This window comes from Montipora capricornis, chromosome 9 (genome assembly GCF_036669925.1).
Source record: "Montipora capricornis isolate CH-2021 chromosome 9, ASM3666992v2, whole genome shotgun sequence".
Lineage (NCBI taxonomy): Eukaryota > Metazoa > Cnidaria > Anthozoa > Scleractinia > Acroporidae > Montipora > Montipora capricornis.
In genome coordinates, this window is record NC_090891.1 from 45,643,142 (window position 1) to 45,662,706 (window position 19,565).

General features: G+C 41.2%; 1 protein-coding gene across 1 annotated transcript; it reads right to left on the bottom strand.

Moving 5' to 3' along the window:
- Positions 1–710: 710 nt before the first annotated feature.
- LOC138016572 (protein qui-1-like) lies at positions 711–19,189 on the bottom strand. The gene is made up of 10 exons (XM_068863747.1): positions 19,057–19,189; positions 17,812–17,882; positions 14,652–15,117; positions 13,931–14,133; positions 13,524–13,857; positions 12,307–13,040; positions 9,816–10,031; positions 6,911–8,608; positions 4,619–5,443; positions 711–4,033 (listed from the first exon to the last, which is right to left on the bottom strand). Exons 2-10 carry the CDS (start codon positions 17,863–17,865, stop codon positions 3,221–3,223), a joined length of 5,343 nt encoding a protein of 1,780 aa, XP_068719848.1. The 5' UTR covers positions 17,866–17,882; positions 19,057–19,189; the 3' UTR covers positions 711–3,220.
- Between the last annotated feature and the right edge of the window lie 376 nt (positions 19,190–19,565).

Here is a 19,565-nt window from a genome sequence, read left to right on the forward strand (position 1 = left end):
GTGGCCCGGGTTCGATTCCCAGATCTGGCGTCATATGTGGGTTGAGTTTGTTGGTTCTCTACTCTGCACCGAGAGGTTGTTCTCTGGGTACTCTGGTTTTCCCCTCTCCTCAAAAACCAATATGATTTGATATGTATTAAATTGATTTGATTTCATTTGTGCAACAATCCACAAGTAGCCTGCGAATGCAGACGTAAACGACCGCCGGAAATACTCGTAAGTTCGCAGGCTACCCCACAAGCTATTCAGCTTTAAACATTATCGTGTGACAATAAAGTTCTATTATTATTATTATTATTATTATTATTATTATTATTATTATTATTATTGAAAAGACAAAATACTGCAGTGTGGATATCTCGGTCTGTCATAATGATTTGGCTTATTGAGAAATATTTAATAATAACAATAATACCTTTATTTATTACCTTTGGCGACAAGAATTACGATGATATTACAGTAAAATATCAAAACACTGGCAATATATACATACATACATGTATTTTGCCGATTCTTGTACCAAGCCAACCTGGCGTGTTTCAATGAAATTTGAATGATCTTGTTTTCAGAGATAAAGTGTAATAAAGAACAACAGTAAAACTCTTCTTTGACCTTGAACTGACAAAGTTGTTTTTATGCTTCTAATTTTAGCGTGATTCCTATTCGTCCCCCCCCCCCCTCCCCCCCCCGTGTCGAGCAAAAGAGAAAAATCATCAAAAGATAAGGGAAGGTAGAATGGAAAGTGAGTTCGACCCGGTTTAGCAGGAGGAATTTTCTGGCCGGCTATGTTTTCAATCTTTTAAAATCATTGCTGGGTTGCCATATAGGCAACACAGTCTGAAAATGAGTTAAATTTCTCCTTTTCCCATGTCAAGAAAATGGAAAAGTTGCACAATAGGTCTTTCCTGTCACTCCCCTGCTAAGGATTGTCTTTGTGCGTAGAGTCTTCTGCCCGTATTTTTGGTAGGTCTCAGAGGGTAGTAGAAATACAACTTTCTAAGCAAGGATCAGCATAACAAAATAGAGGCACCGGATCTTGGTCAAGGACCTTATGCTTATCAGCGATTTGAATATTATAAAAAGCTAAAAAGAGCAAGGCTGGTGTAATGGTGAAGGAATATATTGAAAAAGCCAACATTTCGAAAGGCACTGCCTTTCTTCATGAGGGTTTTACAAGCTTGTAAAAAAGCTTGTGTGTCACGCACGTATCGACCTCAAATCAAACTGTACGAACATGTGCAGGTATCATATTTTGTTATTTGATTTTCGTTTTCCTTTCGAACGTTAAACAAAGTGATTCCTAAGTCGCAAGCTTGTAAAGCGAGTAGACAGTTTTTCAACAACTTAATTTATAACAAACATCGTAAAGTATATAATTTTTTAGCCTCGCCATTGTACGGCGTGAAAGAGATGGAATAATCGCGAAAAACTTATAATATTGCAAAGTTATATTGCAAGAGTTCTTAGAGTCCCTAATACAGACATTAAGCATTGCGTTTTCGTGAAACGTTAAACGGTAGCCTGTTGTTTTTCATAAAAGCATGAAAATTATCTCATTATAACTTTTCCATCTCTTTCGGGACATTACGTGGTATCTGTTGTTATCAAATGTTCGACCTCGGATATTGCGTTTCTAGCTTTGTGATTCGTTCACCCAATGTCGGTTATCAGCTCATATACCGTATGACCTAATATGGAAACTGATTGCATCAAGTGTTGCCAAGCTGGAAACTGATTGGTTTTAATTTCCAAGTGTCCAAGTGTTCAGAATTTAATGAAAATCAATAATAATAATAATAATAATAATAATAACGAACGAACGGTGGGATGGGAAATGAGTGCCAACGATTTCTTAAGCACTTAGCAGACAAGTTAGTACAGAAGGACGGTGAGCCCTATAACAACGTCATTAATTGGCTCAGAACTGTCATCTCATTTGAACTCTTAAGATCAGTGCATGCGTGCGTAAGGGGGTCCCGAGTACCTTTCCGGAATATAGGAGACTCTCTTGACGATTCCCGGATTAATGTCGCCACCGCCGGCATTTAAATTTTTAATTTGATTTGAGTTTTATCATTTTCATTATTATTATTATTTATTTTTACCAGATACATGTAAGATTCAAGTTTGTATGAAAGAGTGCTCAATAAAGTTTGTTATTATTATTATTATTATTATTATTATTATTTTCTTTTTTTGAAGTTTTAAAACAGAGAGATGCTTGATTGCTTGTAAATTTGTAGTTCTTACCTTTTGGAGATATTTTAATGTTTGTAAATATTTTTATCATGGAAATAAAGTTATTATTATTATTATTATTGTTATTATTATTATTATTCCATTCGCGCTTGTGCGAGACTGGTTATAGCCAACTCCACCATCTCTTAGTATATACTCAATTTCTGATTGGTCAATGACAAATGCATAAATCGCGGGTTATAGAGTGCAATACGGAAGTTGCTATGGAAACACAGCGATAGAGTGATTTTGCTGAGTATATAATAAGTATAGGTAATCTTATGAACGCGAGCGTATTTTGTGACTTTTGGGCACGAGAGATGTTTTGAAAGTTTTCAAAATTGCTTGTGTGTCACGCACGTATCGACCTCAAATCAAACTGTGTGAATATGTACAGGTATCATATTTTGTTATTTGATTTTCGTTTTTCGTTCGAACGTTAAACAAGGTGATTCCTAAGTCGCAAGCTTGTAAAGCGAAATTCGTGCAAATTGTCGTTAAGATCTTTTTTATAGCTGCACACGGTTTAACATTTAATTTGTAACAATCATCGTGAAGTACATAATTTTTTAGCCTCGGTAAAATAAAAGAGACATTTTTCTCACTTTGCGAAACAAGTTGCTTGATGGGTGTTACGACGTTTCTTGCAACTTGTCTCGTTTTTGATGATCACATGAGGTTAAAGAAACATTTTCCTTGACTGGTTCCGCAAACCGTTGAGACACAAGTTGCAGGACAGATGTTCCACTGTGCAATGCTTAAAAAATTCGTTGCGTTAAGAGTTACGGAAAGTAGAACTCAATTCTATACTTTCCGCAACGGTTTCTGCAACTTGTCTCGCAACGTTTTTGGCCGTTGAAGGGAAGGTAATTGGGCAGTGTTTTGCGCAACTTGTCCCGCAAGACCGTGGCGAGACAAGTTGCACGAAAAATTGCACAGTACAACAGCGCCTTACGACAAATTTTAAACACTAACAGAGTGATTACTGCATTATTTCGGAGTCATCATCGTCTTTGTCTTCATCAACGTCATTAGGATTACAAGGATCCATGATTCCCTTGAATTCACTCCGTTCTTCGTGGGCTCCGTACGAGGAGGGTCCAAGCTCGCTCTTCTGACTCCCAGGGAGACGAAGCTCTAGCGTTGTGACAGTGAGGCTGGCTGGCACTGTGTACGAAATATGGTCGCCCAAGTGACAAATCCAAGATGGGTTTGTGTCAACTGTGAACGTTGCTAGCTTCCTGCCTTTTATCAGATCCCACGCTTCGATTGATGTGGGTTGGTATCCCTTGGAATCAGTGGTTAACGCAATGTTGCCTTCTCGAATGAGGAATATTTTGGAAATTTCGGCGCCGACAAAATTGTAAAGTAGATTGCCACTTTCTACATCCCAAACTTTCATCCCGTTATCCTCAGCCGATTGGCCTGTCACAGCGCGCATGCTCTTTGACGAAATGGCAACCATTCCTCTCTGATTGGCATCATCTAATACGTGCACGATGCGACCAGATTCTGTGTCCCATAACACGGTTTTAATATCACTTTTCAGCTGCGCGAGAAGATACTTGCCGTCTTCTGTAATGGCTGCGCCACTATCTAAACTTAGCTGTTCGTCTTGAACTGGATCCAGCTGCTTGTGTAGGTGCGTCTTAGTGTAAAAAGCCAACAATGGGACTGTAGTTTCTTCTTGTTCCACATAAAAGCTGGCTTGAGAACATATCACAGTACTACCGTCTTGACTGATGAGAATTGTCTCTATGCGATACTTCTGGCCGAGCTTATGCTGTTCAACAACCTGGTAAAGAAGAAACCAAAGGGGCTCAGATAATTTGCCCCTGTCAACAGAAAGAAAGGGCTAAACTATAGCATGGAATACAGAGCCGCTTTTGAAACAAGTATTTTTCAGTGGCTCGCTGGCTCGGCAGTCAAATGAAACAATGATTAGTTGAATGGTTCGACAGTTCACTAGACACCCACCCATTGACGAGACGCGCAGCCGCCCATCCATTCGAAGATATACCTTACTTGTTCTTAAACTAAACATTGATTTTCACTCAATGATGAACCTTATTTCTTACTTAAACACTGACTTCTACTGGCAAGTCGCGGAGCCACAGCAATGACACTGCTTCAAAAATGGGCCTGTATTCTCTAGTTGTTCCAAAGAAATGCTTAAAAAGAGGACGGAAGAAGCTCCGTAAAGCCCTTAAATAAGTTATTCGTACGTGGGGGAGCAAAGCTGATGCAAAGGTTAGAGCGCTCGCCTTACATCAATGTGTTCAGAGTTCGATTCCCGAACGTATTTGATTCCTAGTCTAACATCACGGGCGCACTGAATCCAGTTGAACTACATATTAAAATCATATTATTTTCGACGTACCTTCCCAGTTTCCACGTCCCAAACTTTTAAGTTCCGTCTTCCGCGCGACAAACCAATCACTCTCTGTTTGTCAATAAAGCCAACGGCTTCCATCCTCTTGCTTGATTTCCCCTGCAGCACTCGTAGCGTTTCCGCACGGTCAAAGTCCATTACCTTGTAGTGATCAAAGTTGTCTTGCGCCTGCGGCCCAACAGCAATTCGACCAACGCCAACCTTGTCATTTAACATGCGCAACGGTTGAGGGAAATTGAAGGCTTTAATGGAACGGACTTTGACTCCGGCCAGTGCATCCCACACAGCTATCTCAGGCATCATTTTAACTGTACAGCTGGCAATCACGTGGCGATTGTCGGCTGCAGCTGTCAGAGACCATATTGAATCCGCAAAACCATCAGTAAGGGTAGTAACGTCGGTCTCATCTTCATCAACGGCCTCCCTGGAGTCATAAATTCTGAGGATTCCATCGGAGCCTGCGGTCGCTACAAAGTCTCCCTTACGCCCAAACGTTCCAAAGCCTGATTGTAACCTAGCAACGACGATGGTGTTGCCAGTGCCCAGATCCCATCTCACCAGCTCATGGTTGTTTCTAATGGCAATCGCCGCTTTTCCGTCTTCGGTGACCACGAGGCGATCATGTTGCGCGATTCCAAAGTCTGGAAAGTCCAAGATGTGCTGACCGGTTGCAAGGTTGTAGACTTTCACATCCGACTTCAGCGTACCCTCTATTACGACAATCAGCTGAAACTTGCTAGTCAGATGAATTTCTCTGATATTTCTTTCTTCCCATTTACCCATGACTTCTTCCTTTGTGATCTCTACGTCTATCTGGTGATTGTGGAACAGACATACTGTGAGAAGAGACGTCATTTATGTAAGACAGAAGCCGATAGACATCTTTCATAAATGGCGGCCGTATTAAGGAAAGTGGCTCAAAAAATTACCGGAAATCAAATCAAATGCTGGTTTTTGAGGAAAGGGGAAAACCGGAGTACCCGGAGAAAAACCTCTAGGTGCAGAGTAGAGAACCAACAAACTCAACCCAAATATGACACCTAGTCTGGGAATCGAACCCGGGCCACATTGGTGGGAGGCGAGTGATCTCACCACTGCGCCATCCCTGCACCCCACAAAGAAGGCGACTATTTTTAAATTAGTGAAATCGTAAACGAAATGGATGATATACCACTAAACTTAAATTCAACAACAAGGATTCTCATTTGGCAAAAGATGAATAAAATCAAACTTGGTTGACATATCGACAATGCAACTGCCGAAACTAAAATTCATAGTTGTCAAGTTACAGCTCATTTTCCTCAGCGCACATCATAACAACGGTCTCATAGTGCGGTTTTGTGATGTTAGAAATTTTTTGAGCCAGGGAATTAGACCATCTTTTGACAAGACCGATTCATGTGAATTAGATCTAATGGCCTCATTGGCCGTTTTTATGCTAGAGACGCATAATTCGTCTGGACGGATTATGCGTCTCTAGTATAAAAACGGCCATTTTAGTCAACATTTGCTGCTTAATATTGCCCCTCGCAGCGAGACTAAAAAGACTTGTCAGCATAAGAACAAAAGATATTTAAGATAAATCTCTTCATTTTTGAATCACCGGGATTAAGATGTAACATCTCTTTCAGCGCAATCCTGAATATGCTCCATTTCAACAAATTAAATCCTTGCAGTATGGCGGGACAAGTGCCACATAAACCTGGTTAAATGGCCTAGCTTCCGACGAGTAGAGCATCCGAACTAGTAATCGGAAGGTCGTCGGTTCGACTCCCGTAAGGGAGCACTCGGATTTTTTCCCGAGTTTCCCCGAGTCCCAGCTCCCACGAGTCTCCTGTAGCTCAGCGGTAGTGCATCCGAACTAGTAATCGGAAGGTCGTAAGTTCGACTCCTACTAAGAAGCACTTGGATTTTTTCCGAGTATCCACGAGTCACCATCGCAAAAAAATACCATGTCTTCGAAAGACATTTTATTGGCTGCCATTTATGAAAAAGAGGTAAAAACACGATCGTCCGTCTTTACCAACACACGAGTAGACGCCGGAACTATATCTGAAATAACATTTTGTGCCCTGAAAACTCAGACATGCAGGGCTATATCATAACGGTCAAGGGTTAACTCTTGCAAACAACAGTTCGTATAATGCGGCTTTGATGCATGTGGGCGTGTGGTGCACTTAGTATAAAATCTATTGAGTGAAACTCAAGTATGGTGTTATTCAATTCTTGATGCACAATTGCAGGATTAAAGATAGAAGTTAAAGGTACACATGCACTTACCTTACGAATTTCCTTTCCTGTTTTGACATCAACAACGTGAACGGTTTTCTTCTTCCGAACACAGTAGACCGCCCTATCTCCTTTTGCATCCAAAGAACCAAATTCTTCTTCAACGTTAATGCCTTCAACAGGAATGTCGTTCAAAAGTTTCCCACTCTCTGTTTCCCAGATCCGGACACTAGCGTCTCCCAGGGAAACCAAAAGTTCATCGTTACTTGCGAATGCAACTGAGGGAAAGCCCCTGAACCAGTTTCCACTGTCCTTCATCGGGTGATATTCCTGGAGGATTTTGTTGGTTCTCGCGTTGATGAGATACATTTTGGATGAGGAGCCCGATGCCAGAAAGATATCGTCGCTGTTTGAGCTGATCTTTGCACACCAACAGGAGTTAACATCCGTTGACGATTCATCAAAGCAAACCTTTCTTTGCCTTCTTCCACTTTTTATGTCTACGTAAAGCAAGCAGAGCCCTTCGGAACCGCGATTGCACGTCACGATTGTCTTTGAACCACTCGTGAAGTTTACGTACTCAATCCCTCCGTGAAACTCTTCGTAAGAAATTGAATTTACAAGCGAGCCACCAACAGGTGTAAGGCACTGTTGGTTTGGAATGAAGGCGGGAACTGAGGGTGTACTCGCATTTTCCAAAACTTTCTTTAAGAAGGGATATTCCCCCTTTTTTGAGTACTTGTGCAAGCGACCGATGAGTTGAATGGGAAGCTGTCGTGGATCTTCACGGAGTGCGTATGCGGACAAGCCGAGACTCTTGCTGAAGAGTTCAAACTCTTTATCATCAGGATAAGAAGCCGTGGCAGCGTTGAAGTCTTGCTGAATGGCTTCCACGGACATGGCTTGAACCTTTGCCAGGAGAAATTCAAAGTTGCAAAGCGTTTCTTGCTTGTAAATTGGCAGTTGATTAGAATGCAAAAGATGATGTGGAAGTTCACTTAACTTGCGCAGATTAAAGATAGGTTTGTTGTCATTCGCGTCGAACATAAGTGGCTGTTTTGGGACCAGACGGTCCATGGACATTTGTTTCCCGCTTTTGTCGACAAAAGGCTTTCTCACACCGTCAGACCATTTTCCCAGGAAATAGTCACTTATGTTTGAGTGGACTGTGGCAACTTGTTTCGCTCCAAGGTAACGCTCACGGGCAACTTCGATAAACTGGCGATGATACCAATATATGACTCGTGCGCCATCCGCACCTCTGTCGATGAGGTAGTCTCCAATGTCAGAACGTATCCGGATCCATAGGAGGGGCGGCAATCGTCTTATGGGAGGAGTCCAGTACTGATATACGTCATTAAGCACAACGTCGTCCAACGACAAGATGTCTTCAAGCTCGGTTTCTGTCAAACCATTCTTTGACGCAGTGATGTAGGCCAAGGCTTGGCTAACGAGAACCTTGCCATGAATCCGCTCTACCCTTTCAAGAAGGCCATGGATAATCCCTTTAATTGTTGGAGCCAGTCTCGTCTCTTCAGGAGACGTATACGATTTCCAGCGGGAGGCCTCGTCAAAAGACAATTTCAGATACAAAGGCAGTGGACACTTCTTGAAAGCTTCCAACACTATTGTTTCTTGTTCACTCTGTAGTTGTCGTTTTGTAGCTTTCAACCAGCTGTCAAGAATTTCTTTTGCTGTGTCCACTGGCATCTTGGGAACTTCAATCAGGTCAGCTTCATCGTATTTCTCCTGAAAGAAGAATTTTGTCATAAATGTATGAGAGATGTTTCTTTCTTTCGATTTGACCATAAGCCAGTTTGTCACTTAATGTTGACGTTTTTCAGCGGTCGGGAAGGATCTTATCAAAAGCTTGCCAAAGTACTGGGGAATTTAGAAGAAAGACTCTTAATCAATTTAAAGATGAGACACTTAGGCTTGAGTGTCTTTCTAAGGACGTAGAACTTCATCAATTCAACGTTATGCCCAAAAATACGGGAAATGAGATGCAAATCTCCTCATCTTCAGCACAGCAAGTATCCAAAAAATAAGACGAATTAACTTCATTGTTATATTCCTAGACTTTCACTCAACAAAACCAGCACTGTAAATGTTACCATCTATTTTTACAATTCCAAAATGAGTTTGCATTCGTTATTGCCATTTATGAAAAAGAGGTAAACACAAGATCGTCCGTCTTTACCAACACACGAGTAGACGCCGGAACTATATCTGAAATAACATTTTGTGCCCTGAAAACTCAGACATGCAGGGCTATATGATGACGGTCAAGGGTTAACTCTTGCAAACAACAGTTCGTATAATGCGGCTTTGATGCATTTGGGCGTGTGGTGCACTTAGTATAAAATCTATTGAGTGAAACTCAAGTATGGTGTTATTCAATTCTTGATGCACAATTGCAGGATTAAAGATAGAAGTTAAAGGTACACAAAGTTTTGTTCTCATAGTGCTGTCTTTGTTTGATTTGCTGAGAGTGTTGAAGGGAAAGTCTACTACATATATAGCAAAGCACGTAATGTCTGGTTCCTCGGGAAACTAGTTAGTTTGTTCTCCCGAGAGTCCTGGGTCCCTCGGGACCGTACATTATATGCATATAACTGTATTCTTCCTGTAAACATACCAAAGGTAACCCTAGAGGTGAACTTTCTGTTGTAAGTAGGTACCTGACTTAAAAAAACAGAATTGGGGGAACGAAAAGCGCACATCTTCCTCCGCACCCCACCCAATAACTCCCATCCTTGCGCATGCCCGTCGGTCGAGAAGCTGCTTACAAGACATTTCGGAAAATCGGCTGGTTACCTTAACGTTTTAAGATATAGGTAAAGGGGAGGGGGGCACAACCTCCTGCCTAATGGCGCACTTCGTGTTGTTTATCACAACTAAGCGTTCATCGCCTGATTTCGTGAACTCATGGGTATAAGTATCGCTCATTTGATACCTGTAGTTTTGGTAGACAAACGTATTCGTCTCCAGGGAGGGTCGACAAGACGATGTACACATCATCTGGGAGCTGCTTTGGAAGCCAATCCAACTCTCTTCCTGCGTCATCATCTGAGAGTTGATCAAGTGAGTCCAGGACGAGCACCAAAGGTTTGGACGACGATGCATTCTCTTCCAAACACTTGGGAAAAAACTCCAACAGCGATCGAATGTCCTGTTATAAAAGCAACGATTTTACGTATACGTTAAAATTATGATGCAAACGGCTAAAAGTACAGCACCGACGGTAATGATTCCTTCCTCTATCCGTTGTCTATGGCGCAAAAATGAATACCTGATCGTGGAGTCATAGCCATAGTTTATTTACCCACGAGGAGCTTAGGAGTCGTAACTCGTTGAAACGCTCTCTTGCAACCAATTCAGGGTTCTATCTAGGGTATTTGAGGGGTAGAAGCTTCCCCCCCAAAACGCCCAGCTTCCCCCCCAAAAATATTGTTCTCATTACACTATATAAGTAACTATACCGGAAAAATCATCCAGACGCAACGAGATCAGTGCACATGAACTTGGCAAAGGTAGGTGCGATTGTAAATGTATTACCGGTGACAACAGCCACTGTTGAGCATTCCTTCAGGGCCATGAAGCTAATTAAAACAAGGCTCTGCAGTAGGCTCGGTGCGGATGCACTTGAACACACCATGCGCATTTGAATCGAAGGTCCTGACCAGTTGTCAAATTACGTCCTGGAGTCAGTGGTTGATCATCAGATTACAAAAGTGTAAAGAAGCGCAAACTGGCTTTGTAATTCAATTCAATTCAATTTCAATTCAACTTTTTAAAGAAGGAAAGTACATTTAGATCCTGAAGTTGATTAGGGAGATTTTCCAAAGATCAATTGCCATGATTTGTTTACCAGTATTGTCACACTCGATTAGACGCATTGTCAGTTAACAGTCGCATCTACCGCGGTCAGTTTTTATTTACAGGTTTACAGTTACCTAGAATTTCGCAGTAGTTACGAGCATTGGTAAGAAATGGGAAAGTGCCGTTGTTGAGTTTATTTATTTTATTCACGTACTAACAAGTCAACGAGTATGTATAAATATTTGTGGAATTAGACGTGTCGGGTAACTCTTCTGTTCACGTTAGCAAATATCGGAACTCAGTTTAACATTGTCAGAACATGATCACGACTAAAAAATAAAATAAAATGCTACTGTAACATTTCTCAAAATTGTGTCTCAAAATGCACCAGATTGCATCTCAGCGCATATTCATTTCAAAAAGTTTCCTGGGGGGATGCCCCCGGACCCCCCTAAGAACTTCGTGGCCTTCGGCCACTTGGTACTTCTCCCCCAAACGATAAATCCTAGATAGAACCCTGACCATGATATACTACAGAGGATAGACCACAGCACCGGGAACTCCATGCCATACTCTTTGCGATAGTGTATTGGTTCTTTTACATCCCACAGCGTTATGAGCATTGAAGGGTTGTGAGACGGGGCTTACGGTTTGTCGTCCATATCCGAGAAACTAGAAAGTCTAAAGCCGCATCCACACGAGCACATTTACTGTGGCAATTTTTGTGTGACAATTTTTATTTGCCCGTCTATATGACAAAATGTGCCCAAATTTTAAGTGACAAATTCATTTGCTGAAAAACTGGCCCGCCAGTTTTTATGTGACAAATAAAATTGTCACATGTGATAAAGTTGGTCGTGTGCATGACTCGGCACAGAAAATGTGGCACTATCCGTTAGTGGGTAGTAGTGTCCAGGCCTCTTTTTTCGCAACCAAGATGGCGGCGTCAACCCGTGGTTGGACAGATCGAGCAACCCTTGTTAGAGGCGTTAACTCGAGAAAGCCTTTGGAATACAAAATGCGAGAGTTTTATAAATAGAAATACTAAGAGGCACTATGACGAATAGTAATAATATTGAAAGAAGATTGTGAAGATATTGACTTGGCAGCTGTGAAAGGTAAAACTGAACTTTTGTCTTTATAGTCAGTCCTGAGCTCGTTTGAGTTTCTTTTCTTTCTCGAGTCTCAGCCGGTCAGAATCATTTCTGGCGCCAATGGATTAATACCGATGTAACATATCATTTGTTGTGCCATGCACACGTACAAATACATTTGCCACAGAAAAATAGTCATATAAAAATTGCTCATGTGGAAGCGTCTTAACCATTTGCAGATGTCATTACAGAGGCATCCCTTTCCCCTCAGTTATTTAAAGACCCTGAGCCTCCCGCATGGCAGCCCGGTGCTCAATCAACTGAGCCACCGGTGCGGAGGCGAGAAAATGGACGCAGTTATCACCTCACATATCGTATGGCATTAAATGGAATCAGATTGCAACTTCCGTTCATTTTATAACACTGAAAGTTCAGCTAACGCTGATATGAGACCAATTATAGCCGTCAGCTTAGGCTCACGGAATAAATGTTAATCACACGGATACAAAATGAAGGTTGTTTCTTGCTTACCTGAGGCACCTTCTTCTCTTCCTCTTGGTCTTCCGACGCGTTTGCCTTACAAATTTGTTCACAAACGCTGCGCATTAGAGATCGCGCATCTGATGAATCTGGAGTAGTACCGATAAATCTTACAATGACGGAGGCCGTTTCTTTCTCCAACCATTTTTTCATTTCCATCGCAATTTTAGCCATCAAGGAAGTCTTTCCACACCCGGATTCTCCAAATAAAACAACAACTTGGTCTTTCTTCAATCTCTCTTTAACGGTCGTCAAATACTCGTCGCGGCCATGGAATAACTCACATTTCTTTCTACAGAAAGATCCGTGCTGGAGGATCTCATCGGTTAAGGCATCTTCTTTCGTATTCAATTGGTTTTCATCGATTCCCTGGTTTATTTTGTCCGTCAAGATGTTATAAAAGTCAGTACAAAGTTTTTCGATGTAATCTGCATGTTCTTGAGACGCACCAGGATCTATGCCGTTTTTATGCCACTTAACGTTGTACTGGATTACACTGTTACTTGGCAACGCTACAGGAAGGTCCTCTTCTTTGAGTTTGTGTAGAAGCTGTAGGGCAGGTTCATCCACACTGGATGGACTCCCCCAGGTTTTGTCGACAAATTTTCCAGTGTTGGAGTCGCCCATGTTGTCATTAATGTCCGTGATTACTCTTTTGAACCAGAAGCAGTGCTTCTCCTGGTCGATAGCATCTATTATGCCTCTACGGATTTCATCTTCCGTGACTACAACAAAGAAAAAAGAAAAAATTGATACCGTTAGTATTGCAATCCCACGAAATTAGCGGTTTCCTGTCCCTTCTTTAATTTGCTGGCGGTTGCATTCTTATGCCAAAGCGTTTGAAAATGCCGATGAAGTTAACATTGAGAGGATTTTCAAGTTTCGGCCAGATGCCCTAACCAGCAACTTTCAATCCCTTACTACCAATTGTAAGGCATTTTTAACACACCAAGCCACTTAAGGACAATATTTACAATAAATTTCCCGCCAAAATTCTTGGTTTTGGACCACACGAGTGGGTATTCCTTATCCAAAGCGTAATACATGAAATTGGTAACGCATGAATTGTGATTGGTTGGTGATAATACCGCTTTGTGAAAATGTCATGAGACAAATTTACAGACGTTGTATACTGCTGGTTGTGGACTAGTTCTAAAGTTTCGTGTCATCTTGTTAAGAAATAGATAGAAAAATGTTTCAAGTAATACCTGACATGTAGTACTTGTGTCGATTGCTTTCCTTGTCCAAACCTTTCTCAGCAGCAGTTCTCAAAACAACCTGCATTCTCTCAAACGCGGTCCACCAATCAGCAGACGCCTTTTTTCGTAACTCTTCATTTTCGTAGTCCCGATAGTGAGGTAGCTGAGATGTGATTGGCTGGAGCAGATACTGAGCGGGAACCGCATTGTCATCTCTCCGAAACCATTTTGTCAGTAGTCCATGGTCGTCTTGGTTTTCAACGGCTTCAAGGAGTTTGTCGAACTCAGAGGCAGTGATCTTGACCGGAAATGGACGGTAGCCATATTTCTGTCCCAGGAAGGTCTGAAATAAACAGAAGTTGTTGATTGAGAAACCATAAAATCATTATAAATAACATAAGACTTGGTCCACTCACTATGAAGTTTGGTCCAGTTGAAAGCTTCTGACATGCGCGTAGCTCTCTCATGCATAGCTCAGTGGTCATGTGATCATCGGTGGACTCGTCCCGGACTCCCCATCTCATGTCCACCACTTGAAAGTCATAACCTCTCTCTTGGCAATAGGACTTGAGCCGAGGATACACTCGCTCCATCAGTGTGTTACGTTCCACGGACGTGTCTAAGAACCGAACGCGTAAGGATATTGAACAGTGCATAGAATGATATGTTTATAAATTGATTCAGTTTAGGTCATCTAGGCATCGATGAAATGATGTCAACGTTTTCGTATTTAACAACACAAACTTCTGTAGTCTAATGATATTTTCAAATCTCTGGAAACCTTTGAAAACTATAAACAGTCTATGAAGACCTTTTCTTCATTTTTGTTGGAAGTGACGGTTTGTACTGGGTAGAAAGAACTATGCACGCGCAAACCTCAAACCCGTTGTTTGACTAATACCTTACACGAGCGCATAATCAAATCAGCCATCGTTTGAAACATAAGGAGATGTACGACTGTTCCATTCTGACGAGGCCCTACCAAGACTGCCTCTTCTTTGATGGTATGTCTTTGCGCATGCGTAAGACCGCAAGACCGTGGGGGTTGGTGTTTGTGTCTCAACACTATTTTTCAGTTATTCAGCTTCTAAAAGGTGAACAAGCTTGTTTAAGATGCAACACATATCAATAATGTACCTGTAAATGTGGAGCTGGTGAAGATCCGGACAATTTTAATTTTTTCAGGGTAAATAAAATCCAAATCTCCCGCAAATGCCATCTTCACTTTCTCCTCATAACTCAAATTATCTGTTACTTCATCTGTGACGTCAACGTCTTTATTCTCATCGGTTTTTTCATCTTCTTTTTGATTGTCCTCATGTGACGAGCTGCTACTTTTTCTACTTGCTGTTGCAGAACTGTTCTTGCTCGAACTACGCTTGCTCGCCTGGTCGTCATCTTTCTCGCTGTCCTCCTTTTCAGAATCGCTTTTTCCCTTGCCTTCATCGTCAGAACTCTTCTCGGATTGCTCCTCGTCTTCGTAGTTTCGTTCAAGCGAGCCCCTGTCACTCTGACTGTCTTGTTTACTCGGTTTCTCTGGCGATGCCTCTCTGTTCTGATTGATGGTTGGAGCTTCAGGTGGCTGCAATTGATTGTAGCCTACCTGTGTCAAGATAAAACGAAGAAAACTGGCATTAAACTGACATTTGGATTGTAGTACGAAGAACCGTGAAGAACAAGCACTCCGTGTTTACCACTAGTAGTTGAAAAAGAAGGTAAGGATCTCATGGATAATTTACACACAAACCATAACTCTAAAAAATTGACTATTCTAAATCAGTTTCTAGACCTAAATATTGCTATAGCAATAAGATAAACGAGAGTTTAGACCTAATCACTGAAATGGGCACTTAGACTTAATCTGTAAAATGAGAGTTTAACCCAGGGGACTCGTTGTGGGTATATCCGTGAGATCTTTCCCAAAAAGAATCTAGACTCTCGAACTGATAATGCGCACGCGGAGAAGCGAAAACTCCCATCAGTCATCGAATCTATAGAGTGTTTTCACTTAACGTCACAACGGCCAATTGGTGTTCCTAAACAATGGAACGGCGGCCATGCTGGTGTACCCAACTAATCCTCGGGGAATTGAGCTCTTTTATCATGCAAACGTTTTCTTTTGTTTCGGTGGCAAAACAAGGTTACTGATCACGTGAGTGAAAACATTATATTGTAGCATTCTCGCCTCTGTGCTCGCAAGCATGTTAAGCATTTTCTTTCACTTTCTAACGTTTTCTTTTGCAGAATTCATGAATTTAACCAAATTTAGGACCCTATTGATTTACTCGCATTCTGTGTAGCCCGCTGGGGTGTTTAAGTATGCACAAATAAATACTCGAGGCAAGCTTATGCCGGAGATGTAATATTGTGAAATCGGAAGAAGAAAGCAAATCCAAACGAGAAACTTTATTATAAGCCAACTGCTCCGTTCAAATTGGGAAATATCTGAAAGTGCGTTTTTCTGTACGTTTGTTTCACTCAATTTCGTTTTTATTATATTTTCTCGATTGTCATTTTGTTGATGTTCTAGTATTTGTAGTCAAACCGTCGCTGTAGTAAAGAATGTACGCGTCTGAAGTTTATCCCGAGTCAACCGTTCTTCCGCGAAAGCTAAACTATTATTAACATTTTCATGATGGCGACATGCTCAGAAATGCAAGTGATTAGATGCACACGCCGGGTTATGTAAATAAGCGTCACGAATTGTCGCCTGGCTCGTCTCCTCATCTTGTCTGGAAATACATAAAATCAACGTCACAAAGTCATGCAAAGTGTCCCCTTACCTCTACTCCTCAACAAAAGGTGAAAAACTGCAGGTTGCAGGTCAATGTTTCACATAGCTGAAAAAACCCAAAACTTTACTAATGTTACCGTTAGGCCTAAAATTAATGTTTAAGCCTAAGGTTGGCACTTTTGCAAACGTTTGGGTTGTTTCAGTTATAGTAAAACAATGACCTGCAATCCCGACCTGCATCCAGCTGCAATCTGCACTTTACACCCTGCGGTAATAACTACTTAATAACCGAGAGTGGGCCGCTCGTTACAGCAAAATCTCAAACTGGGGTCTTGTGGTATTGAACGAGCGAGAGTGAGGTCAATGCAGCTAGGCCGAGGTTTGAGATTTTGCTGTAACGACCGAACAGTCGAGGATATTAATTTATTTGTTATATGGCTAACAGAACGGTTCTAAAGAAGAAAAAAACTAATTTGCATATTCCATAATCGGGCGGGCATCTAAGCACCTGCATTTCTAAACATAAGAGTGTATAACTACTTTCCCCTAATCTAGTTCTTGCATATACATGTCAATCATAATTAAGAGGTTCAACAATCATTTTGAAGCCCAGAAAATCGAGTACAACCATGTTAAGTAAGCGAACAGAAGCGTTGTTTAAGCCCGAACAGATTCCAGAGATCCACTGATTTCACCAGTTGGGCTCCAAGATGACAAACGACAAGAAGATAAAAACTGGATAAATTTGTGTTTTTTCAATTTCATCCAAGCTGTGTGTTGTAACTCAAGTAACAATAATAATTCAGTTTGTAACGACTTCCAATTTTTGCAGTTCTCTTGTAGTTTCCACCTCGAATTTAGTACCGTCTGTCCTCGTCAACGCTTTGTCCGCACTCTGGGAGAGTTAACTGTGATGAACCTTACTTCTTGCTGGTCTTTCTGCAGTGTGACACATGACTACAGAAAGACTGCCAACTACTAGGGCCTGGACAAACGGGAAATGTTTGGTGTTTAAACAACATCAAATATTGTTTGGTGACCAAACATGCTATTATTGAAGTGAGTGGCCAAACGGTTAAAACACGAGAACAAAAGAAATGTCTTAAGTCGTTTGATCGAATGTTTGAGGGCCTTCAAATTTCATCAAACACGACCAAACACGATCAAATAGCACCAAACAAGGTGGCCAAACGGTAAAATAGTTGGTCACCAAACATTTCCCGTTTGTTCAGGCCCTTAGAGACTGTGATCGTGTGTATTTTGTATTGCGTAAAACAAAGGGGTACTCGAGCTTAATGTTGTAAAGGCAACGCTAGATCTTAGCGAGATTTCTTGAGTAATGAACAGAGTTGCTATTTTCACGTATTAGCCTTGCTCGAATAAATTATTGTTATCATATGTGCGTATCGAACGTAGTCCCTTTAAATCAAAATTTCTTGTCAAAACGAGAACACTTCACGGCCAATGTTCTAAGTTTGTAAGTTATGTTTAATAAGGAGAGTAATGGTCGCGTATTAAAAAAGTCGACCGCATTAAGAGTGAGAGCACGTTATGAGAACTTACCTGCCGCATAATTTGAGGGCTCTTGTTTTTCTTCCTTGAAAGAATTATTCCCATCTCTCTGTTCAATTTACCTGAAACGTTGAGTCTGCAAAATTATTGTTTCACATTTTAAATTTTTCTTTCGGCCTAATCTCACTTCTTGCACGATGAGAAAGTGCCTATCAAAGGTTGCCAAGGCAACAAAGACAACAGGAACCATTTTATGCAAACACGAGAGAAAGCACTTAATATCGTGAGGTCCTCAACCTTAACATAGAAAAAAAAACAGTGTCATGTGGCTTCTTCGGAACACCAACGATATTAGAACAACAGCCGGTGTAAATGATGATCTTAACACGATATCACTTCTCTGAAGGAAGCCGGACTTGACAGTTAAATCACACAGATACAGGAGCCCTTCAAAAATAAACCAGAGACTTTTTAGCTGACGGTTTTTTGGTTTCCAAAGTTCTCCTAACAGCATTATTTTCTCCGAACATTTCCCTTTATAGCAGGGCGGATCTATGGGGAGGGTGCAGGGGGTGCAACCCCCCCCCCCCCCCCCCCCCGTAAGTAAGCGTAAGTGGATGACAGAGAATAAAATGGCACAGGGATTGAGACGAATGCGGGATCGATATCGAGCGAAAAGCGAAAGTTCTAAGACGACAAGACGGGAAAACAGGAGACGCGAGAGATGAATAAAGCCGGAGAGCAAGGATATGGCAATAGCAACATTGGCCGCTGAAGAATTGTGATTGACCTCAATTAGAGTGTCTTGGTTGCTAAGAGTAAGTAAACAAATTAACTCGAAACAGAAATCAAACAAAAAATAAGTACTGTATATTGCAACTTTAACATCTGATATCCCTTTTTTATGAGGACACTGTGGATGAAATGGTTTCCACGAACTGGAAGCGATTTCGCATGTATTTCGGTTCGGCTGCCATGTGTTTCCATCAAATTCGAGGAGATAAAATATTCATGCATCCACGTTCAAAATATTTAATTTAGCGCTGAAAAGACTGCTAATTGCAAGGCAATTTTCGATGTTTTAGATGCTAAGGAGGACATTTCCATGTCTTCCATAGGTTGCTTCCTTTTTGAGAGAAAACTTTCACGAAAAGGGTTCACGATCGCAGCATTGTTTTTATGCGAGAAACCAACTAAGCACTTTTCAAATGCTCACTGAAAGAAGTATCTTTGACAAGGTTATTTATTTCACGCAAAAATTTAAAATAAACTTGTTCCCTTGAATATCAAGCTCACCTTAAGCGACTTTTGCTTTGTCCTACAAACTTGCACTTGTCATACTGTCTTGCATCCTCTCTCACACCTTGAACCACAGCGGAAAAAAAGCGAAAGGGTGAGATTAATTAATGGGCTACGGTCATGAAAATCTATCGACTGGAAATAGGAACAAGCAATTAAAATTCATGTTTTGCATTTATGTATTTTGGAAAATGTCACGAAAGATTCATGTTGATTACATGACCTCGTTTTCGACCGAACACAGTCTTACTCAGAAATATTTATCTGAAATTGTGTTGGTAAAGCAGTTGTCGCTACGTTGACTACGCTTTCGTCCGGTGTGTATTAATAATAATAATAATAATAAATGCTTTATTTAAACTGAAAAAATCCGATCAGCGATTTTAACATAATAAAAGCGCTGGTATAAACACGACGACAGTACATAAAAATATACTACCCATACAAATACAACAGTCGATCCCAGTTAAGATTAATTACAATCCAAAAGACGACTTATACACTCC